A 23,568-nucleotide genomic window follows, 5' to 3' on the forward strand; every position below is an offset into this window, starting at 1 on the left:
CATCTCCTCCAGCACCACAATCCAAAGGCCTCAATCCTTTGGCGCTCAGCCTTCCTTATGGTCCAGCTTTCACAGCCGCACATTGCAACTGGGAAAACCACAGCCTTGACTATACGCACTTTTGTTGGCAGGGTGATGTCTCTGCTTTTTAGTGTGCTGTCTAGATTTGCCATAGCTTTCCTCCCCAGGAGCAAGCGTCTTTTAATTTCTTGGCTGCAGTCCCCATCTGCCTAGGAAAATAAAATCTGTCCCTATCCCCATTTCTTCCCCTTCTATTTGCCAGGAAGTGAGAGGACCGGATGCCATGATCTTAGTTTTCTTGATGTTGAGTTTCAAGCCAACTTTTGCACTCCCCTCCTTCACCCACATCAAGAGGCTCTTCAGTTCCTCTTCACTTTCTGCCATGAGAGTGGCATCATCTGCATATCTGAGATTGTTGATATTTCTCCTGGCAATATTCTGACTTGTGATTCATCCAGCCCCGCCTTTTGCATGATGTGCCCTGCATACAGGTTAAATGGGCAGGGCGACAGTATACAGCCTTGCCAAACTCCTTTCTCAATTTTGAACCAATCCGTGGTTCCGTGTCCAGTTCTCACTGTTGCTTCTTGACCCGCATACAGGTTTCTCAAGAGACAAATAAGATGGTCTGGTACTCCCATCTCTTTAAGAACTTGCCACAGTTTGTTGTGATCCACACAATCAAAGGCTTTAGCGTAGTCAATGAAGCAGAAGTAGATGTTTTCCTGGAACTCCCTGGCTTTCTCCATGATCCAGCGTATGTTGGCAATTTGATCTCAAGTTCCTCTCCTTCAAAACCCTGCCTGTACTTCTGGTAGTTCTTGGTCCACATACCGCTGGAGCCCAGCTTGTAGGATTTTGGGCATCACTTTGCTAGCATGTGGAATGAGTGCAAGGTGCGTTAGTTTGAACATTCTTTGGCATGGCCCTTCTTTGGGATCGGGATGTAAACGGACCTTTCCAAACTTTTGCGCTCTCCTCTTTCACCCACATCAAGAGGCTCTTTGGTTCCTCTTCACTTTCTGCCACTAGCATGGCCCCTGCAAGGCAGGCCGGGCTTACTAATGGCTCCTGCTTGGTGTGCACATGGCAGCTGTCCTGGGCCCAGGCTTGGAGCCATCAGCACTGGGCAATTGCTTGGGGGCAGGTAGTTGGGGGCAGGACCTCTGGCCACCTGCAGCTCCCCTAGCCCCAACCGCGGGTTCCTTCCCATTTCGAATGGTGGCAGGAAGAGGAGCAATCCACAATGCAGGGGCGGGCCTGACTCCTCCCCTTTTGCCTTCAGCTCCGCCCAGGAGGGGAATGTGGCCCCCCTGAGAGTGAATGCAGCCCCTTGTGGTGAGAGAGGTGCGGAACCGCCTGTGTATGGTGCAGCAGTGCAAGTCTGTGCTCACACGATGCCATTCATCCTTACAACAGCCCTCTAAGGTAGGCCATGAAAGAGCAGTAGGACTCAGTATCACACTAACCACTCTACCCACATCAGGTCCTGCACAATGGCTTGCAGCTTAAATATGGGTGAGGCAGGGAAAGAAAGCAGAGGGCCGAGGGCAGAGCTGGAAAGTTCTTGGGGGAGGTCTCTGCCTTCCCAACTCAAGGCAGTCCCAGGCATCAGGATGAAAAAGCGAGAGGAAAATTTGGGCTGCCTCTTGGGACATCTTTTAAAGAGAGGAAACGAAGATGGACATCAGGGCCGAGGGAATCCCCAAAAGGCCAGTGAGCTGCCCTGACACGGAGTGTGATCTGTGGGGCAGGCCCTGCCTTTGCAAAACCATTCAGCCCCTTTTCCTGCCTTAACTGGCATATTTTTAAAGAATTTTTTATTTTTTTTTGTTTTTTTTTTATTTTTGATTTATATCCTGCCTTTTTCCTACAAAGGGCTCAAGGCAGCTTACATCTCCTCTGCCATCTTATCCCCACAACAACAACCCTGTGAGGTAGGTTGGGCTGAGAGTCTGTGACTGGCCCAAAGTCACCCAGTTGGCTCCCTGGCTGAGCGGGGACTAGAACCCGGATCGCCTGAGTCCCAGTCCCATGCTCTTAACCACTGCGCCACACTGGCTCTCACCCGAAGTCGTTGGGTACTTTTGAGTATATCTTGCGAAATACATTCCTCAGTTCTTTTGACCCCAGTGTACTTTAACAGGAGTTTGTGATGTTTGAGGTTTTGTTCCATTCTTCGTGGGGGAGCAGAGCTGGCCTCAGAAGCTCCTGGCAACAGGATAGGAAATGCAAGAGGACCGAACTTGTGGGATTCCAGAAAGCCTGGTGAGTTTGCTTCCATGTCATGAAGACACCCAGAATCCGAGACTTGCCAAGTGCCAGATGTGGACTTCAATCCCATCGGCCCCGGGCAGCCAGGCCATGCTGAGGAGGCTGGGCTGTTGTGAGTCCAGTTGAGGCTGAATGAACCCCGCAGGGGGCGGGTTAAAATGCGACCCCCTGTGGGGCAGAGGGCATTTGGGGCTTTAGCTTTTCAAACGGCTCTCCAGCCCGGTTGTTGCAAAGTCCTGGGGCTGTAGAACCAGAGGCAGAATGTTAGAACGTTGCTCCTTGGAGTCTGTTTCTCCCCTAAAGAACAGCAACAGCATTTTGGGACACCTTTGGCCAGTTGCCAAGGCTCAATTAAATGTGGGTGTCTCCCCTCCTAAGCTAGCCGGGGTGACTGAAGGGGATTCCAGACCCACCAGGGCTTAAATCCTGCACAGTGCTAAATATTGTGCCCCAAATGTTCATAAATGCTGAGGTTGCAGGAAACAGAATTGGGTTTTGCAAAGGGATGAATGGTATAATGAAATATGGAATATGGTAATTAATGATAAACTGATGACAGAAATAAAAGTTAAAAGAGGGTTAATGAAAGCAAATAAATATAATGAAATTTGGGAAGATTTTGTAAAAGCAGTACTAATAGAAGGCAAAGGCTGTAAACCTAAGCAAGATTATATGAATTTCTGGAGGGGATATGGATATAATTGAAATATATTATATATACTTAATTGTTATAATATGTAAATTAAGCAGTGGTAATATTGGTCTCCGGGGTGGTGGGGGCACTTTATTATTTACTCTTCAATTATTGGGTTTTTGTTATGTTAGATTATTATTGCTGTGATATGTTGTATTTATGTTTCTTTTTCTGTTTAAAAAAAAAATAAAAGGGGGAGGGAATGGGGAGGTTGCAGAATATTTGTAGCAGCAGAATTTCAAGTGAGGCCAGACAAGAAATGCATTGGTGCCCCAAAACCTAGCAAGAAGGCGGAAGATGCAGAAGGTGAAGGCTTGGGGGTGGGGGGGCACTCCAGCCGTTCTCTAGGGCTCCCTGCCCTTTCTCCTCACAGGCATCGCTTAAGGCTTGGTAGCTCCTCCAACCCTGGGACTCCTCCTTCCTTGCAGCTTTTCTTTTGAGAGATACAGGCGCTGTCCGTGGTCTCTGAGGTGGTGGAGCTGAATGGGACCAGAGTTCAGCACCTTGGAGAGCTCTCTCACAGCTCCGTGAGGAGCCTTGCTGAGGGAGGGGTCACCCCCGGCCCCCACACCTCTTTCCAGGCAGTTCTCCCCCAAGGCCGGGTGGCTCCAGCCAAAGCTTTCCCTGCAGTGAGTCCGTGTTTTGCTCTGGGCCCCACCTTGTGGCCCTTCTGCCTTGCCGCCCCTGGAACCCGGAAGGTGGGTTCTAGGGCCCTGGCACGAAAAGCCCAATGCAGGGTTGGACTAGAACTAGGGGGAAATAGGACCAAGTCCCACCCCGAGAGCCATTACTTAAAACCGCAGAAGCTCAATTAAACCAGGGGCTTTCCTAGCTCGCTCGGGACGTGGCCGAATTCCCAGCTGTGCTGTCTGAGGTCTGGGGGAGCTACCCTCCCCTGCGGATGTGCAGAACTACAGGGCCTAGCATCCTAGAGCGGCTGGCACAGCTGGGAGTGGAAGTCCAACATCCAGAAGGCACACCAGGTTGGGAGGGTAACAATGGGAATTCTGCTCACCGCCCCAGCACTTGGAGGCAACGCGCACCCAGTTCCTGCACAACATGTCGGTTGCGGGACTGGGCCGAGGCCCGGGCCCGGGGCTTGTGCGGATGCTCAGACAGGCCGGGCAGGGCAGGCCAGCGTGGAAATGCCCTGCTGGGCCGGGCAGAGTGTCCTGTCCATCATCTCCGGACCCCGGTGTCGGCCACTGACACCGCGATGGGAAAGGGCCACGCCAGTGTACGAAAGCGACGGGGAACTGCAGGGGCCGCCGGAGGCCCAGAGGCAGCGGCTGCCCAGCGGCTCCCAAGGCAGGTGCGGGGTGTGTGCATTTGCGAGCGTGGCGCAGCGTGTCTGTGTGTTGCCTCTGCGCAGAAGCCTGCCTTTTCGCTGTGCAATGTGTGCTCACGACATGGCGTGTCGTTGCCGTTTCTCTGCATTTGTGCACATCTGTTTCTCCTGGTGCGGTCGGTTTGGTGTGTGACTGCACGGGTGTGTCTGGTTTTGTCTCTGTGTTTGCTTTTGTAGGTCTGGGCTGGTGTTTTTGTGCCACTGCTCGTGTTACGTGTTTTTTGTGCGCTTATTCAGCGTGAGTGTTTTCGTCCCCCTTCGTCCTCTGCATGTGTGTTGTGAGCCTGTGCTTTTTGCTGCCTGTGAGTGCTTTTGGGTGTCCTGCTTTGGTACGCGTGTTTCTGGGTGCCCGTCTGAGTCGTGTGTGTGTGTGTGTGTGTGTGTGTGTGTGTGTGTGTGTCAGCTTGCGTCTCCTCTCCCTTCTCGCCTCCCAGCCAGGTCTTTCTTTCTCGGGGCTTCTGTCCCTGCGCCAAACTCCTGGAGTTGAAGGCAGAGCGGCGTAGGCTGCCCAGTGGAAAGTTACCAGCTCCAGCTCCCACGGCCCTGGCGGCAGGCGCTTTTGTCATCCGCCTCTTATTGTCCGGAAGCCAGAGCCCCCCGGGGCCTCTCGGCTCGAGAGCGGCTTGGCTTGGAGAGGGGAACCTGCGCAGCGCCGTCCCGCCTGCTGGGGTAGGCCGGACGGGGCGGGAAGGGATTTACATGCCAGGGCCGCATTTTAAGCAAAGGGTTTGCCCCCATCAAGCTCGCGTCTGCTGGAAAGGCTCCCAGAGAGGTTTATGGATCGGCAATAACAAGCCGGACCCTCTGCCCCGCAGGCCAGGCATCCGAAGCAGCAGGGCACCAAAGGGGAGGGAGGGAAGGGGAAGAGGGGAGGGGAAAAGGGAAGAGAATGGAAGGGGGAAAGGGGAGGGGAGGGGAAGAGGGGAGGGAAGGGGAAGGGAAAAGGGAAGGGGAGGGGAAAAACAATGCCCCTGCACCACATGCCATGTTATGAGTCTCATCAGAACCGCCAATTTCTGACTAGCTTTCTCCTGAATATATTGCTGTGAATGATGGGACTTGCAGCTCAGCCTGATGGGGGAAGGACGCCCCCAACTGTAGCCACCCCACACTCTGGAAGCTGTGCCAGGCCTCTTCTGAGCCACACGCAACCTGGAGACGGACAGAAGTGGGCTGAGCTGAACCGCAGCAGCCCAGAGGAAACCCAGTTGCGGGTTTTGGGGCTGGGAAGCAGCGTCTCCAGGCCACAGGCTCCCTTTCTGTTTCATTGATTATCGTTCCAGACTGCTCAGCAGCTTCAGCTCTGGGCAGCTGCAAGGATTAAAACCTTAACGATGTATCAGTCAAACATCAAACGATAAACATCGAGTAAGGGAAGGACACGCATATCTGGAAACGCTTTTAAAAGGAAGAAAGCGGGACAAAATTGAGAGTGGATCACAAGCCTCCTCATGTGCCTGAGAGGGGAAGGGGTCTTAACCCAGCATCAGGGGGATCGTTCCTTACCTGGGGTGCCGCCACCACGGACGCCCCCTCCTGCCTAGCATCTCTCAGGGACGGCACTGGGACGTTCATGCTGGGGACAAATTCATCCAGGGTTGCCATCCCAAGCAAGATGCAATCACGAGTCACTGCTCTGTGATTTGGCCATGGAACCTCCAAGTTCACAAGCAGTCTACCCCTGAATGCATCGGTAGGAGATGACAGGGGAGGCTTCCCCCCTCTCCCCCTCCCCGTGGGCTTTCTCGGGGCATCCGGTCCTATCAGAAGCAGGACACTGGGTACCAAAGGACTCACTTCAGCCCCAGAGTTCCCCAATTTATGAACTTAGAGCAGAGGTGAGAAATCAGACACAGGTTGCCCGCATCTCCAGTGCTGAAGATCAGACAAAATCATGAAGAAGAGAAAAGCAACAGGCCTGAGGCTGAGAGAAAAGCCAGCAAAGGGCCCCTGTGAGCACCGAGGGGCTGAGGGACAAGCTCCTTTGGCATCCATCCATCTTCTCAGCGCTCCCGATTTTATTTTTGTTCTAGAAATCTATTAAAAACACTTTTAAGGAACGAACTGGGAGGCCAGCAGGCTGTGCGGCTAAGAGCACCCCCTGTTTGGATGCTGCAGCGTGGGCCCCACGTCTGCCATGCAGTTGGGTTCGTGGCCACCCAACTTGGCTGTTTGCCCGCTGGGCCACGGATGCTTTGGGCTCCGGGGGGGTTAGAACAGGCCGGGGCGGGGGTCTGGCTGCCATCTTGCAGGAGCACCACAACACCGTCAGACTTCCAGATCTGCTCAGCAACCACCCAAAAGTTTGGGAGCTGACTGATCTCTGACCCCAACAGGGGGCACGATACGTCGGCTGCATCTGAGGGTCACACAGCAATTCCTGTGGTTTCCAACAGCCTCCCTGGAATTGCTCTTTTCTGCTGTTTCTCTGCCTGCAACAAGGAGCTTTCCCCAGGCTCCACTGCAACTATTCCAAGCATGCCAAGGGAAGGGAAGGGAACTTCCCCCAAAACTTTTCTGCGTGTGGTGCTAATGCTCTCATGGCCAGGGAGGGAGAAAAGGGGGAGAAATTATTTCCCAAGACTTGTTAGCAATGTCTTCAGAAATTCTGGCAAAGCTTTAATGCTCTTATTTTTAAAAACATCTCCAATCTAAAACAAACACCCAGATCCGTGGCAGGCAAAAATGACAAATATCTCTAGAGCACACTTGAACTACTGGGAACATCTAGCGGGGAAGTTACAGTGTATTATTTTCTCCACTGTGGCAAGAAACCAGGTCAGGAGCCTGCAAAATCAGCTCCGTTGGCAAATTTGCATGGGAGCAGAGTTGCACCCCAACCTCTTGCGAGGTTTGTCTCTGCCAGGATTGGGGCTTGCTTGCTGGATCACAGCCAGCTCTCGTAAAGCTGACCACATGTTCCTGGCCTGCCTGCCTTGCTAGGGAAACCACGAGGGCGAGAAACTTGAGTGCTTAAAAACTACACCCATTTCTGCAAGCAGGATTCCATCTGGGGGCTTTTCTTTTCTCTCCTTGCAGAAGCTTTGAGTCAAATGCTGGCAGCACTGAATGCTGAGCGGAGAGCTTTGGCCCTTCTGTGCACAAAGCCGGATCCGTTCACTCCAAAGCTGTTTGGAGCAGTGGGGGCTGTTCCTTGGGGGCCACATTCTAGTGGGGGGAGCAGGCAAAAGGGAGCAGGGCCAAAATACCAGGAAATTCTTGATGCCAGTCACCAAAGCATTGGGGAATGAAGGGGAATCTGCAAAAGGGGCTGGGAAATGCAAACCTGTGGGGGGAGCCATGGGGGGCAGAATGCCTCTCATGTGGGCCAGATGTTCCCCACTCTTGTGCCAGACCAATTGCAAAAGGTGCCCTGGAACACCCACCATCCGGGGACAAAGGCAGAAACCTGAGCCAGGAAGCCTTTCTTGGCAGATCAGACCTGAGCACTTTAAAGGTTTTCTTGAGGCCTAGAACCTTTTATACGGGACTCTTGCTGGGAAGGGAGCTTTGTTAGAGTGTAGAAACAAGCACTGAAAGGGACAGACAGAGACCCATGGTGCCTCCTCAGCCTGGTGGGTGGCTCCTTGGCCCCTCGTCTGCTGATTGGCGGGGGACAGGAAGACCGGGGGGGCTGCTGGGCTCTCCCCAATTACACCATTCCTTCCAGAAGGATCTATTTCGAACATGGGCTGGGCTGTGCTGGAAGCCCACCCTCATCCCGACCGGCTCTTGGCCAAGTGTCGCCGTTGCTCAGGATGGATCAGTGGAAATGTACCGACTTGGCAAAGAGAGCCGAGAGCAAAAATTTACGGGAAAAAGAAACGTTACTTCTATAGCCCCAGAGTTGCTGAGGTTAGGGAATTCCAGCACACTCTGAATCCTCTTGTGCAGTACTCAAAACAAAGCGAAATTGGGACGACAGCGGGGGGGGGGTGGGGGGGATAAATTGGGGAACTTCCCCCTCCCTCACACACACGCGTGAAAACCGTGCTTGCCGAAGGGAGATGATTTGAGAAGCTACAAAAAGGAGGCGGGGGGGGGGGTCCCCTACATTGATTGAAATCTTTTTTCTGTTTTACAACTTGAAACCCCGGATGTGATTCTGGCTGGGGCTGAGCCGAACTGGCATCTCTCCCCGCGACACCCCCCACTCCCCCCCATAGAGTTGCTAAAGCAGTCCTGGGCTCTCCCGAGGCATTTCAACAGGCGGAAAACACAGTCGAGCCCTCCTTAGGCCCCTCTCCAGATCGGAGCCAAGGCAGAAGCGGCCGTCGCAGCGGGAAAGTGGAAAAAGGCTGTGTTCTTTGTGAACCCGGAGCAGAAAGCCAACAATAACCGTGACGGGGCGGCAATGCCTTCCTTCCAAGGTGTGTTACAAGTTAGCCCTTTGTCCCTGGCCAAATGCACACCGGTCACACACTGGCATCTCCAGCGCTGGCAGGCAGAAGTTCACCTGGTCCTGCAGCACTCCGGTGCCGCTCCGGGAACCCGTGAGCCTCTGGCCTGCCAGCAGCTGAAGCTGGGGCACCAGCTCCCTAAGGCATTGGGGTGCAGAACTTTGGGGAGCTGGACCAGGCGCCGGGGGCTCTGGTCCCTGCTCAGCTGCAGCGCTCGCTGGGCCGGCTTGGGCTGGGCAGAGTCATGCCTCGCCTGCCTGCGATGAGGGTCCAGGGGAGAGGGGGCTGCGTGGGCAGAAGTGCGATCGATTGTGGCTTGCGTGTCTGCCTGGAAACAGGTGGCGCTGCGGGCAGGTGGTCTTGCTTTCCTGAGCTGTCCTGTTGCTTTTCTCCTCCAAGCAACCTGCAATTTGACTCCAAGGCCAGGCAAGGAAGTGGAAGGACCAGGTGGAAACACGGCAATTGTTTTGGTAACCGCTCTGTCTACTCAAAGGTGAGCCCTACTGAGGTTGCTAGGGCTTGCTCTGAAGTAAATCACGGTAGGATGGTGGCCTTCAACAAGTCTTTCTCTTTCCCTGCCTCTCCTTCCCACAACTGAACACTGGAGCAGCACCTGGCTCAACCTGCAAGGTCCTGTAAGAGGTGGCTGCAGCGTCCCTTCGGTTCGCCATTGTGCCTGAAGAGGCAAGCGTTCCCTGCGCTTAACTCCTAGCAGCCACGGCAGAGCCTCCATTTCAAGGCACAGTCTAACCCCTGAATACCGGATGCTGCAGACAAAAGGCAGGGGAAGTCCGCTCCGCTCTGGCTGCCATCGGCTGACCACTGCTGGACACAGGATACAGGGTCAGAAGCGATTTTTCATCACATCCAGCAGAGCTCTTCCGATTGCCTTAACCCCAAGAACTAACTGGGAGCAGTCTGTACATTGGTGTGGGGAGACCCCCTTTCAGGCCACGGGCCCGTTCCTTTTTGGAAATGTTTTTTGGGGCCATAGGCAGACCGGTGCGGCCAAATGGCCCTGCCTATGTTGCCTGGCAGCCCTCACGGCTGGCCATGCGGGTCTTAGCAAGGCGTTTTGACCTCTTAGGCTGGGGAACAAGCTGCCCAAAAGCCGCGAAGCAACCGAACTGCCACAGGGGTGCCCAGGCGGACCTGTGCCCTCCAACCCAAACCGAGGCAAGCCCCCTGTCCTGCTCACGTGCAAAGCTCGGCCAGCTTCATCAAGCCTTACCCAAGTCTCTGCCTTCCTGTGCAGGAATGTCTCACAGCAGGAGGGAGAGCTGCTTGGCCTCAGTGAGGGAGGGAATGGCGGGTGTGTGTGGGGGGGGGGCAGACGTGGAAAAGAGCTGCGGGAATCTTTTTTCCAGGCCCAGTGCAGATCTCGGCGAGGGTTCTGGAGACGGAATTGGTAACGGGGCAGGGAGAGGGGCTTGGAGAGGCCGGGAGAGGGAGCCTGGTGGGGGAGGGGGAGGGACAGCTCGCAAGAAACAACTTGTTCTATGCATTATCATGAATGTGCACATGGCAAGCTGTGAAGACGACCCTGGGGCATTTCAGGACGCTGTTCCTCCGGCCAGCGATGGACACGCAGCCTGGGCCACCGGGAGATGTGTGGGGCAGGGGAGGCACGCCAGGGTTGTAAATTGTGTCCGTTATCAAGGCCGCGCTCAGCGCTGTCCCTGTGGCAGCGAGGAGATGCCCTGCAGGACGTTTTACAGGCCCTCTTGGGCTTTCCCGGACACAGAGCCTGGGGGAGCTCGGCGGGTGCTTCACAGGCACTCCGGGGTCGGGGACTTTCAAAAGCTCTGTGGCTGCTTCAGGGCACTGTTCCCCTCGGCCTGCCGCCTGCAAATGCTCAAGGCAGGCCAAAGGTCGTGGCCGGAGAGCAAGCAAACATTTGTGCGCACACACACGGACAACGGTCACTTGCAGTCACCCATCAGGGAGGTTCGGCCCCCTCCCTACAGCTCTGGCCCCCTGGGAAGCCACGGAAAGGTGTGTGGCACTCATCCTTGGGCACGGAGCAAAGCATGGCAGTCCCTGCAGTGAAAGTTCCCTCTTGGGACAGCCGCGGAGGCACATGGAGGGTCCCACTGAGAGTGTGGGCTGTGCCCCCCCAGCGCTGCTCCCTCCTCCCACCCTCTGCACTGCTTTTCCTGGGTCAAGCTGCGCTCCTAGCAGCCCACCGGGACACTTGGACAAGCAGGCATCGCTGGGTTTTAATAGCGTGTTTAATGTGTTTGCTTTAATTGCATGCTTTTTCTGACTACAAGCAGCTTTGAATGCCATGGCTTGTGCACACTGTATTTTTAAACAAATAAATGCAAATAAATAAATATATAAATGCAAACACACTGGCCAAACAAGCCCTCCGAGAAATAGACACCAAGGTTAAGCAATCCGGAAACAGCAAACGTCTCCAAAGGCACCTTTCCCCCCAGCTTGCCGTCCGTCCAGTCTGTGGGGCGAACAGATCCCGGCCTCTGCAGTCAGGCCCCGCCACCCAGACCTCGGGAAGGCTGCATGCCTTCCCACGAGGAGCCCCGCAGGAACGCGCCTTATCTGCGAGGAATGCCGCCCGGCCACAAGCGCGGACTGGGGCCGGTTCCGCCTGGGGGCCGCTCGGGGCCTGGGGCGGGGGCCTAGGAGCAGCGCTCCCACCACGCCGAAGCGGAAGGAAGTGCGCCAAGGCCGGGGATCCGCAGACGCGCGCCAGGTGGGCAGCCGCTTGCTGGGGAGGGCGCGCGGCCCTTGCGCAACCCAGGGCTCCCTTCAGGGGCGGCAGACCCCCTGCGCGACCGGTGCCGGACTGCAGCGCCCGATGGGGCAGGAAGGTCCTTTGGGCCAGGAGCACCTGGGGGGGCCCGGGAGGGAGAGCGCGCCGGGGGCACGAGCCCCGGAGTGCGCGGGATCGCCCTGCGCGGCTCCGGGAGTCCCCGAAAGGGAACAGGGCTGCTCAGCTGGCGGGGCGCCCGCTTCCCCCTCGAAACGCTGCAGCGGGCCGGGCCCCTGAGGCGCCAGCCGCCGCAGCACCAGCCCGGAGGGGTGCGCGGAGCGGGGCCACGGGACCCCAGGGCGCTCGACGGCCCCGTCTCGTCTCGGGAGCCGGAGCGCCCCCGTCTCTCCCAGGAAGGGGCTCCGCGCAGGGGCGCGAGGTGCCCCCCGTCCGCAGGGGCGCCCCTCGACGGCGCCGCACCGAGCGCACGGAGCTGGCCGCCTGGCTGGCTCGCTCGCCGGCCGGGAGCACGTGGCCGCGCGAGGGGCGGAGTGGGTGGGGGGGATGGAAAATTTTCCGGAGGGGCGGAGCCGTCGGGAGAGCAGCTTAAGCCCCGGCACCGTGGCGCGGCGGGCGAGAGGTCGGACGCGCGCGGAGACGGAGAGACGTGGAACCGGAGCCGGAGCGGGTGCGCTTGCCCTCATCTGGCACGGCACGGCACGGCCCACCCCTTGCCAGCCCTTTGTCCTTCCTGGAGCCCCCCGCCCTTTTGATCTGGCCGGAGCGGGAGGGATTTGCGTCCAGGGGAGGGGGCGCAGGACGCCTGGGTTCTTTCCTCACATCGGGGAGGGGAGGGAGGCCGGTGGTTGTGGGCGGTGGCAGATGGAGCCTGAGGTGGGTGTAGTTCGGACGCCCGCGTTCTCACCTGGGCTGCACGGCGCTTTTCCCCTTTCTGCCTGTCGGTTTGGGGGGGGGGGTTCCCTCTCTGGCCCCACCGAGGTGCCCCCAGCCCCGCTCCCCTCTGAACCTGCGCCTGGCCCAGTTCTGGAAGCGGGCGGGATGACCAGCGTGAATGGGAAATTCGTTTAAATTGCACGGGCCGGGATATCTCCCCGGGGAGGCTGACCGCCCAACTCTGCGTGAGTCCCTGGGCGAGCTTCCCGTCCTCCCGAGCAGGCGTTGCGCGGGTGGCGGGTGTGGTCGCGCCTCCCCCCTTGCCGCAGATTGCCGCCTCTCGCACCGTCCATGGCTGGGACTTTCCCAGAGACGCACCCGCAACCCTCCTTCCCCTGCTCGCATTCCAGGGATGCGTTTTCTTTCCTCTAGCAAACCTCCCGGGGCATAAATGTGGCTAGTTCGACTTGAATTTGGAAGAGGGGCCCTGCCTGAATTAGAATGCCTTTTGGGGCTCCCCCCACAGTGTAGGGAATCCCCCCCCCGCGCAAGTCCTGCCCGGTGCCAACGTTGGCATCTTGTTGGCTGCAGCTCGGCTATCCACCTGGCAGGGCTGGAAAAATCTGGTGGGATTTCCTGGTCTTTGTGGTCCGTGTTTTGCCTCTCCGCTTTGCTATTGTGTTTCCCGTACTGGCCCTTTCTTCGGCTGCCTGGGAGCCCGATGATGTATCGAGTTTCTCCTCCCTGCTTTCTTCCCGATCCAGAGCCAACGCCATGTCCCTGCCGTTCGTGGTGCAGAGTCCAGACGTCAGGTACACCCAGGACTTCATCGAGGCCAGGTACGCCCATGCCACCGTGCAGGTCTCCAAGGAGGACGGCATCACCAAGGTAAGGGGCTGCAGGGGGTCTTGGCGCAGCCCTGTGGACGGGGGTGGGGGAGTGCCAGCGCCTCCGCCCCGGGGTCTGCGCTGGCTGTGCCGCCTCCTGGGTATTCTCCTGTGCCTAGCAGCCTCGAGGGGTGGGAAGCAGGGCTGGGTGGTCAGCCAAGGGAAGACGCGGCGCTCGGATTACCTGCCCGGGTTTATTCCGCATGTCTGTATCTTCTTGAAAGAGCATTTTTAACATTCCTCTGGCTGAAGCAAGACATGGGTAAGACCGGAAGCTGTGAGTGACGGACGGGGTGGCTGGGGAGGGGAGGGTGAGTTGGGGGCTCGGGACAGAAGGTGCGCAGAGGGATACCTGGAGCGGAGAAGGTGGAGAGCGGGATGCGGGAAGTCCTTTGACGCATGCTGCATCCTGGAACGATGGCGCACTCTTCCCCAGGCGGCAGGGTGGCCACCAATTCGGGTGGCCTTAAAAAGGGCTTGGACACTTCCATGGAGGAGGGGGTGCTTTCCATGGGCGCTAGTCCTCATGGTTCCTGTGCCACCTCCAGCATCAGAGGCAGGGTGCCCGTGTGCCCCAGGTACTGGGGAACATGAGTAGAAGAGAGCCATTGCAATCCAGTCCCATTTAGAAACAGGAACAGAGCAAGGCAGAAAGGGGTTCCCGGGGCATCTAGCCTGACCCCGGCACCAGCTGGCTCCACTCATAACGTGTCTGCTCCACTCATGACTTGTGAGTCTCCTGGGGAAGATGGGAGCTGCTTGCCCTCAGCTGGGGAAGGCTGCGAGGCACCAGCAGGGGAGCTGGTGGACTCGGGCGGCTCCCAGTGGAGTGAGATGCGCGGACACCCAGAGACAGGCAGACCTCCCAGTGGGGGCCGGGCTCCTCCTCAGACTCCAGGCTGGCTCTGGCAGGAGAAGGACATCAGAGGAGCCCTGAGCGGCAGGTGCAGGGAGAGGAAGCCGCTGCAAGCTGCCTTCTTCCCCGGGTGAGAGGAGCCCCACCTGCACCAGCGCCTGATTCTCTGTGCCCCCCGTCGGGGCTCCCGCAGGTCACGCCGTCCTCCGTCCACCTCACCTTCCGCACCGAGAGGCGCGTTCCCAAGCTGGGCGTGATGCTGGTGGGCTGGGGGGGCAACAACGGCTCCACCGTGACCGCCGCCGTCCTGGCCAATCGCATGGCCCTCTCCTGGATGACCAAGAGGGGCCGCAAGGTGAGCACGTCCCGGGCCCCTGTGGGGCCAGTTCGTGGGGAACGGGGGCTAAAGTACTGGCGAGGGCCAGGCGGGGGCTCAGGGCCAAGGAGGCGTGGTGACAATAACGCCCCCTCCAGCCCCCCTTCTGTCCTGACGCACTTTTGACACTCTTGTCTTTGACTCCTGGCCTGCATGGCTGGAGCCCCGGCCCCAACCAGCCGGGGAGCGCCAGCCTGGGGAGGCCCAAGCCCACCTCGGCTTCTGCTCCAGCCTGCCAGATGTGGCTTCGAGCAGAAGAAAACAAGGTCCATTTCTCAGTGCTCGGCTTCCGTCAGCCTCCTCTCCATTCCTCTTGCTCCCCTTTTCTTTTCTTGCTTCCTCTTGCTGCCTCGGGTTCCTTTCTAGGCGACTCTTCAATAAAAAAGGTTATATTAAAAATGCCAACAGATTTTGCAGCTGCCGGGGGGCTCTGATTGTCTTGGGGGGCGGGGAGAACAGCCGGCAGCAGAAACTTTGGGCACCTTTTCAGGAGGCAGCAGCTCTGTTGCCCCCCCGCCCCCCAGTGTGTCGTCCCTCTGAGCTTTGGCATGCTGGGAAGTCCGCAACGGGATGCCGCGAGGCCGGCTGCCTCGAGCGTCTCTCCAGACAGCCTCCCTGTAGAGCCAGCTTGTCCCTGCCACATGTGCCTTTAAGCCCCACCCCACCCCGCTCCCCCGCCGGAGGTTTGGACCACCAGATCCCATCGTCCCTCGGGCCATCCTCAGGCATGTGAGCCCGAAACACCTGGAGGACCTGGTTGTTTGCGGCTGAGCCGGAGCATGCTGCGAGCCGGGGAGGCCAGCTTGCCAGAACTGAAGGCCGGGAGGGCTGGAACGGGCCAGGGACCCATGTGGCTAAAGGGGCGAGCTGGGAGGCAAATAAGTAAATGGACAAACAAGCAAATAAACAAGAGATGATTGAATCAAAGCAAGGCCACCCAGCCCTCACCGCTGCGGGGTTCCTGCGCGCCCCCAGACAGCCGCTCCACACTCCCCACTGCGGCCAGCGATCTGTGCTTGTGGGCATGTGGGTTGGCCTGCCCCCCCAGCCGGCCTCCCTGGGGGTGTCCAGGGCCCCAAAGGCCACACAACCGTGGAGACCCCGGCTTTCTGCAGTGATCTTGGACTGCAGCAGCCGCCGTCCTCGCTGGCCACCCTGGCTGCAGGGTGATGGGCTTTGTTGCCCCACACGCCCCAGATGCCAACCGGCTCCAGCCACAGGTGGCTTCCTGGGCCGGGGTGGGGAGGTCCCACCATCTGTGGCGTGAGAGTTGGCCGAAGGGCCCGGCTTTCAGGGGCAGCTGGCAGTTGAGGAAGACCCGGGGCGACAGCGCCTCTCCCCACTCATGCAAGGTCCCCCCCTTCTCCCCCAGCACGCAAACTACTACGGCTCCCTCCTCCAAGCATCGACCGTGTGCCTGGGCAGCGGGCCTTCCGGCGATGTGTACGTCCCCTTCCGCGACCTGCTCCCGATGGTCGATCCGAACGACATTGTCTTCGATGGTACGTGGGGCTCCCGGCACACAGCAAAAAACCCTCTGCTTTGGCATGCGTGCCTCCCCTTCTCACCCCTTGGCAGCCTGCGTGGCCGCCCTCCTCCTCTTCGTTTCATCCTCTCGACACCCCTGCGTGCCGGGTCAGGCCCAGCATCCGTGGCTGGTCCAAAGAGACCCACTGAGCCCAAATCTCAGTCCAACTTCTCACAGACTTCCGTGAGATGAGCCTGGTTTCACAGCTCGTTTTTGTTGGTTTTTAGTGGTTATTTTGTCCCCGTTACCTTGTGATGGAAGCAGCTTATGTGTTCTGAAAAATGGAAAGGGGGCTCCAGGAATATGTCTGCTTCTTTCCAATTGGTGGGTCTTAGAATCTCAGTAGCTAGCCTGGGTGTGTTATCTGGGTGGACTGCAGAATATCCTTTCCTATACTTGTGTGAGAAAAAGATGTCTAGGCTGCTTGCAACAATTTAAAACTGCTCAGGGTGTGAGCTTGTGCCTCTCTTGCAGCTTCCACCTTTATCCTGTAGGTCCTTTCCAGCCCGTATAGCACAACAAGCAAGGCATGAAAAATAATAAAGGTGCAATTTAAAGCCCTCAAAACAGCAAACAGCACCATCATTTGAAAGATCCAGTGAGGGAGGGGGGAACTTGGGGACTACCAGCTGTTTGGGCCTGCAGTTCCCATCATCCCTGGCCAGCGGAGCCCATAAGGGGATCATGGGAGCTGTAAGCCAAAACACCCGGCCCACCTCTGTGAGTGGTTGCTTTTGCATGGGTCCCAGGCTGCCTTTGGTGGCTCAAAAGGACCTGAACAGTGCCGTGGATCATTCAGAGTTCTCTGACCCAGTGCCTTCGGGAGGTGTGGACCACAGCTCCCGCCATCCCCAGCCACAGCGACCCATGGCGACCGCGGGAGGAGTTTGAGGTCAGGGCGTTTGACCGAGAGGCCCGCTCCGTGCAAGCGAGGGGAGGTCTGCCCTGCCCACCGCTTCCGGAGCCGCTCTCCAGCCCTGCTTGCCCCCCGCCAGGCTGGGACATCTCCTCGCTGAACCTGGCCGAGGCCATGCGCAGGGCCGAGGTGCTGGACTGGGCGCTGCAGGAGCAGCTGTGGCCCCACATGGAGGGCCTGAAGCCGCGGCCCTCCATCTACATCCCCGAGTTCATCGCGGCCAACCAGGAGGAGCGGGCCGACAACGTCCTGACGGGGACCAAGGCTGAGCAGGTGCGTGGCTGGGAGGGACAGCCCTGGAGGGTAGGCCGGCCCCGTCAGCCCCCTATTTCAGTGTGGGGCAGCGGAGGGCCCCTGCAAGAAGGCGTTGAGTGGGGGACTCTTGGTGAAGCTCATGCTCTCCTCGGGCTGTGTTGCTCGCGCGGACGCCCACGATGGCCCTGGGGAGCTCCGGACAAGCATTTTCCAAACAAAGCTGGCCGCAGACAGTTTCTGGACTTGCAGGCAGAGACTCCACATGCTGGCGTGGAGGCCTCGAATGGGTTGGGGAAGCGGGAAGCAACATTCTTCAAGTGGAAAACCTGCTTAGAAGAGAGAATGCTTCTGTAATTGAATTTTCACAAACTCGGGTTGGCTTGGAGGTTTTATATTTCACAAAGAACTAATCAGAAAGAGGGCAGAATAAAGTTACAAGGATCTCTGTTCATGCAGCTGCAGCTCGCTCTGCCCAGAGCGCCAGACCTTTGCAGAGTCTGGGTTAGTAAAAACTGCTGCATGAGCTGGGCTTAGCCTTGCAGGCCCAGATCCGAAGCGTGACTGGGCATTTTCCCTTCCTCCTCTGCTCTTGGTGTGTGCATGTGCGCATGCTGGGTGAGCCCCGCCTGAGTTGTTTGACTATCTGTAGCTGGCCTCTGACATTTGCTCCCTCCCGCTGCTCCCCAAATCATCTCACTCCTGCCCCGAAGATGGCTCAGATCCGCCAGGACATCCGAGACTTCAAGCACTCCAGCGGGGCGGACAAGGTGATCGTCCTCTGGACAGCCAACACGGAGCGCTTCTGTGACGTCCAGCCTGGTTTGAACGACACGGCCGACAACCTGCTCCGAGCCATTGAGGTGGGACGTCCGGGCGCCCCTCTCGCTCCCCTTCGCTCCCACCCTGCTTACGTTCTTTCTTGCGCTTCGTGGCATGATCAATGCCTCAGCCCCGGGCCCCGCCGTGGCGCCAAATCTAAAACCGTTCCGGAGCGCACTGGAAAGCCAGCGAAGGCCCCCCAGGGTATTCTCTGGTGCTCCGCACATACCTCGTCCCTGACCCCAGGAGAGTGTCGCCTCCTCTGTCCATGGGATTCCTCATCTACTGCAGCTTCCCAGCTTTGTAGGATTGCTGAACTCCACGGATAGCTTTGCCACCCTGGATAGCTCCTACGAAGCCGAAAAGAAAAGCTGCAGTGGGTAAAGAGCCCCGCTGATGTAGTGAGTCCAGCCCATAATTTCCCTCACCAGGGCTCCCCAGACCGTGGTCACCCATGTGTTCTTAGCTCAGCCTTGTTCCCCCAATCCCCTGACAGCCTGGCTCTTCCAGTGTTTGGACTGCAGTGCCCATCATCTAACTGGCAGGGCCAATCACCAAGGATGCCGGGAGTCGTAATCCAGAACATCTGGAAGGCTCCAGCTGTGGGGAGGCTCGCTTGATGCTCAGGCTCACGGGCCTGGACAAGCCCTCCTGGGCTACGTAAGCCGACCTCTCTTTCCACGGAGCCAGGTGGGAAAGTAGCTCCAAAGGGCTTGGTGGCCGGCAGGAAGAGTCTGTGCGACATAGGCAGGTGTCTGGGGGGTTTGGCCTCGCCCCGTTGTCTTTTGTCCCCCTCCCCACGAGAGGGGGGTTTTGCGGGGCAGGGTCCCAGCCTTCAGCATCTTAGCTCTGCCTGTGCCACAGATTGCGAGTCCTTCTGCCCGTCTGCTTGGGGCTGCAAAGATCCTCTGGGGGCGCGTTTGCCTGCCGAGAGCAAAGCTGTCCCTGTGGAGCTGCCTGGACCTGCGCAAAATCTTGCAGACACAGGCATATTGCCCTTCACCTGCAGAAGAAAAGGCAGACTTCAGTCCTTTGTATATTTTTCCATGGCTACGTTTCTGTAAAAGGGCACAAAGGAAAAGCAAAAATAGCCGTCTGCATGGCTGGGGAAAGCCAGTCTGTGGCCCTGAGATGGCTCGGGCGCACGGAAACACAGATGCGTTTGGGGCCGCTCGGTGCTCCTCCAGCACCCTGTGGCCAGACCCCTCAAAAGGGACCGAGGGATCCTGGATCTTCTGGGGGGGGGGGGGGGGGCTGCAGAGGATCTGCCTCCCGGGCCAGTTCTGCCCCCACAGCCCCTTCTGCTGCGTTCCCCCAGAGCGGCTCGGAGGTGTCCCCTTCCACACTTTTCGCCGTGGCCAGCATCCTGGAGGGCTGCACCTACATCAACGGCTCCCCCCAGAACACCTTTGTGCCGGGGGCAGTCGACCTGGCCATCCAGCGGGGGGTCTTCATCGCTGGCGACGATTTCAAGTCCGGCCAGACGAAGCTCAAATCCGTGCTGGTGGACTTCCTCATCAGCTCCGGGATCAAGGTGAGTGGCAGGGGCGGGCTCACCCTCCTGGTGGCCCGACTCGCCCGCAGGCACGCCAGCTGCTCAGCGGAGGAAAACCCAAGAGAAATGGCGCGGGGGCGTGTCCAGCCCCGCAGGCCTCGCTGGTGCCCCCAGCCCCTGCTGCTGTCGCTGCCCCCCTCCTCTAACCGCTCGTTGCTGAGGTGGGGTGACGGAACGCTCCCCCCACAGCCGGTCTCCATCGTCAGCTACAACCACCTGGGCAACAACGACGGCAGGAATCTCTCCGCACCGGCCCAGTTCCACTCCAAGGAGCTGTCCAAGAGCAATGTGGTGGATGACATGGTGCAGGCGAACGCCGTGCTGTACGGGCCGGAGGAGCGCCCGGAGCACTGCGTGAGTGGGCGCGGGGGGCGGGGGCGGCTGGGGTGCCTCGTCCACCTGGCGGGGCGGGGGGCCTGTCCGGTGGCTGCTTCACCGATGCGGCCGCCCTCCCCCGGGCCAGGTGGTGATCAAGTACGTCCCCTGCGTCGGAGACAGCAAGCGAGCGATGGACGAGTACACCTCCGAGATCGCGCTGGGGGGCACCAACACCATCGTCATCCACAACGTGTGCGAGGTGGGTGAGGGCCTCGGCCCGGGTGGGCGCGGTGCCGCGTCTGGCGATCCTGGGGCCCCTGTGCCACGAGTGGGGCTCCCAGCCATCCAGGCGTTCCGCGCGCCCACGCGGCACGTCATGGGACGGGACGAGAACCGGGGGGTCCCCCCTATTCCCCTGGGAGGCCTCGGGGTGTTCTCTGGCCATGGAAAGAGCCATTTGTAAACGCGGCCACGGAGCAACCCAGCCTGTTGAAGGGTTAGAGAGGCGTCTGCGTCACAGGCACCGAAAGGGACAATCACTGGATCTCCCCGAATCGGGGGGAAGCGGGGTGGGCAAGCGAACGGGTTGCGCTGACCTTGCCGGGCCTGCCCTCCCCCCAGGATTCCTTGCTGGCCTTCCCCATCATCCTGGACCTGGTGATCCTGGCGGAGCTGTGCCAGCGGATCCGGGTGGGCGTGGAAGGAGAGGGGGAGCCGCAGCCACTGCACAGCGTCCTGTCCCTCCTGGGCTTCCTCTGCAAAGCTCCGCTCGTCCCCGAAGGCGCCCCGGTGGTCAACGCGCTTTTCCGCCAGCGGGCCGCCCTGGAGAACCTGTTCAGGTAGCCGTCGCCGTCTTGATGTACCACGTGTGGTCAGCGTGGCTCGAATCGGCCTCTCGGGGCCGGCTCATGCAGCGCAACAGGCCGGGGCACGGGCTGCCGTGCGTTGTGGTTGCGGTGCCCTCTTAGCCACAGACAAACCATAGTTCAAGGACAGGCCTTCTCTCTTGGTTAGCACGCTGTGCTTTGTTGGTGCGGCTGGGTTTGCACGGTGCAACAATGCACAATTCAGCTGCGGTCCTTCAGCTGCAACCCACACACAACCTGTGCTCTTCCCTACTGTATGGTGTGAACCCCGTCTCTGGCCTCCCTTGCTCCTGTGGGCTGGTTTCACAGTAACCCACAAAAGTGGAGTATGAGCTGTTGCCAAGCCATGGGTTGTGGAAATCAATCTATTTATTTATTTATTATTTAAAACTTTTCTATACTGTCCCGTCACAGTTGTCTCAGGATGGCTTCCGACAACATTTATAAAAAAAAGAATAAAAATAGAAGTCAAGAGTAGCACAGTATCCAATGCTTGGTGTAAATCCACAAATTAAAACAATTTAACAATTAAAATACCAGGAGGATAGAAAGGGTTTTGCCTGGCCCTGAAAGGAAAGAACTGCTGGCACCCGGTGAAATATGGCCGAAGAAAGCATGGTTGGTTAAACCACAAACAACCCACAGTTTACAACCCACCAACAAACCATGGCTTCTCCTCCTGGCTTGTGTGTGGCTAACAGAAATTCAGACTTGGCAGCAAGCGCAGTTCCGTAACAAACCGTGCTCGGCCATGCGCAAGTCACTGGGCTTCACCTGGTGCTGCAGCACGGCATTGCAGAGGGCTGAATCGCTTGGAAGTCGGGGTCACCCCATGCCTGCTTTCGCCCCAAGAGGACCCTTCTGGGCAGTGGGAGGGCTGCAGCTTTCGGACGGTGCTGGCACACACCCGCTCTTCACCAGGTGTGCATGGAGGGCAGGCAGACGCTCTGCTCCCCCAGCACCGCCGGCCCTTCCATGGTGGGGAGTGGGCGCGGACCCCCGTGGGCTTGGCCAGGAAGGCCCAGGAGAAGCCACCCGTCCGCACGGGAAACGAGCCGGGGATGTGTGTCACACGCGGTTTCCCGACCGAGAGGTCGTCTGTGCTTGGCTCACCTTCCGGGGCTTCAGAAACCCCCAAGATGGCCCCCATTGAGCCTCAGGCAGGCTTTTCACCTGCCAGTGCCCCCCCCCGGCTGCCAGCAGATGTGCAGGTAACCATAGCAACCCCACCTGGGGAGTCGTCTTCTCACTGGTGGGATCGCCATGGCAACCTATGCACAGCTTCCCCATGAGGGTCCCCGCTTCCCCACTCCTTCAACCCAGTTTTGCTAAGACTGGTCTCTAGCTTCCAACCTGCACCGAGAGAACCATCCCCAACGCAGGGCCCACCAAGCGTGCTGGACTACAACTCCCATTGTCCCCTCCCAGCAGGTCCAGGCTGCACAAGGAGCATCCCTGGCATGCTGTGTGGTGAGCCCAGCGGCTGGCCGACTCCACAGAGTATCAGCCCCCAAACGGAAAGTTTGAATATGGGTCAGGAGCTGTGGAGCACAAGCCACCCTTGAGTCCCTGGCTTGCTGTTGGGTTGTGACCTGTGGGTCGTCTTGCCGCAGTTTGCTGCGTTCAGACAACACAGGAATCCACCTTTCAACACCAGCCCCTTGAGGGTGGGTTACCGAGTTGTGTGAATGCCGCCACTCGCTCAGATAGAGGGAATGTTCAAGGGACACCCGCCTCTCGCCACCTTCAGGGAAACGTCTGAGTTTGTTCTGAGGCGGAGGGCTTTCCTCCTCCATGCTGACCCTCTCCTCTCGTCTGGGTTGTCTCCCGCAGGGCCTGCGTTGGGCTCCCGCCCCAAAACCACATGCAGCTGGAATACAAGGTGCAGCAGCCGTGGGGCAATGCCAAGCACTTCTGCCCGCCCTCCAAGCTGGCCGCTGCCAAGAAGACAGCCCCCCACCTGAACGGCTGTGTCTGCCCCCTGGCAAAAAGCAAGGGCCACCCGGACCCCCACAGCCCCTTAGCTGGCGTGCAGAACTAGAAGCCTCCCGGGCCACCCGCCAGTGGCGCGCAGTAGCCGGCGCAACCCTGCAGCCTGGGGGGCCAGCTCCTTCTCTCCCCCCGTCTCTTTTGCATCGGCTAGTTGGGGTTTGCGCCCACTAGGGCAACGGCAGTGCCTTTTCCTGTAGCCCCCCCAGCATCGTTCAAAAGCTGACCCTCCCACCGAGTGTGAAATAAAGTGTAATCCGAACCTGCCCGTCTGTGTTGTGTTTTTGCACCTGCTGCACGCGGACTGGGGGCCACGGGCTCCCCCCCATTGCAGCACCGAGGCTGCCAGGACGGACCGAAATGGCCCTCGACATCCCGGGCTGGAGACCTCCGGCTGCTGGGAGGGGAAACAAAATCTTTGGCTGCCCATGAACACCACACAAAGACCTGACGGCTGCTGGACTGGGACCCGGGATGGGTGTCCTTGGGCATGGGTGGATGCTGGGAATTGTAATCCCCCTGGAAAGAGGGAAGCCTGCTTTGCAGGCTTGCTGTGGGAATCGCTTTCCACATTGGAAGCACGGCTTGGGGCGAAAGCCCCGTGGCTTCAGCAACCGCGTGAGAGGGGCTGTGGACGTTCAAGAGCAGTTCTCCAGCATGTGCTAGGAAGGTGCGTGTTGCACCATCTTGTGTGTTACGCCATCTTTCTTCTGGCAATGTGCTTTTCTTAAAAAAAAGACCCACACGAAAAATGGAGTACATTTATTGATGCGCAAGTTCTCATAAAAATGCAAGGTTTACCCCAGGATGGCCGCTGCGTGACAGCAGGTGCCATCTTTGTTTACACAAATGGCAA

General features: G+C 58.5%; 1 protein-coding gene across 1 annotated transcript; it reads left to right on the forward strand.

Moving 5' to 3' along the window:
* The first annotated feature begins 12,094 nt into the window (after positions 1 to 12,094).
* ISYNA1 (inositol-3-phosphate synthase 1) lies at positions 12,095 to 22,974 on the forward strand. The gene is made up of 11 exons (XM_044455942.1): positions 12,095 to 12,141; positions 13,112 to 13,235; positions 14,284 to 14,445; positions 15,839 to 15,968; positions 16,990 to 17,183; positions 17,876 to 18,025; positions 19,303 to 19,518; positions 19,729 to 19,893; positions 20,003 to 20,116; positions 20,479 to 20,696; positions 22,557 to 22,974. Exons 2-11 carry the CDS (start codon positions 13,122 to 13,124, stop codon positions 22,762 to 22,764), a joined length of 1,671 nt encoding a protein of 556 aa, XP_044311877.1. The 5' UTR covers positions 12,095 to 12,141; positions 13,112 to 13,121; the 3' UTR covers positions 22,765 to 22,974.
* Positions 22,975 to 23,568: the final 594 nt, after the last annotated feature.

The sequence above is a fragment of the Varanus komodoensis genome, unplaced genomic scaffold (genome assembly GCF_004798865.1).
Source record: "Varanus komodoensis strain SLA01 unplaced genomic scaffold, ASM479886v1 scaffold80, whole genome shotgun sequence".
NCBI classification, from domain to species: domain Eukaryota; kingdom Metazoa; phylum Chordata; class Lepidosauria; order Squamata; family Varanidae; genus Varanus; species Varanus komodoensis.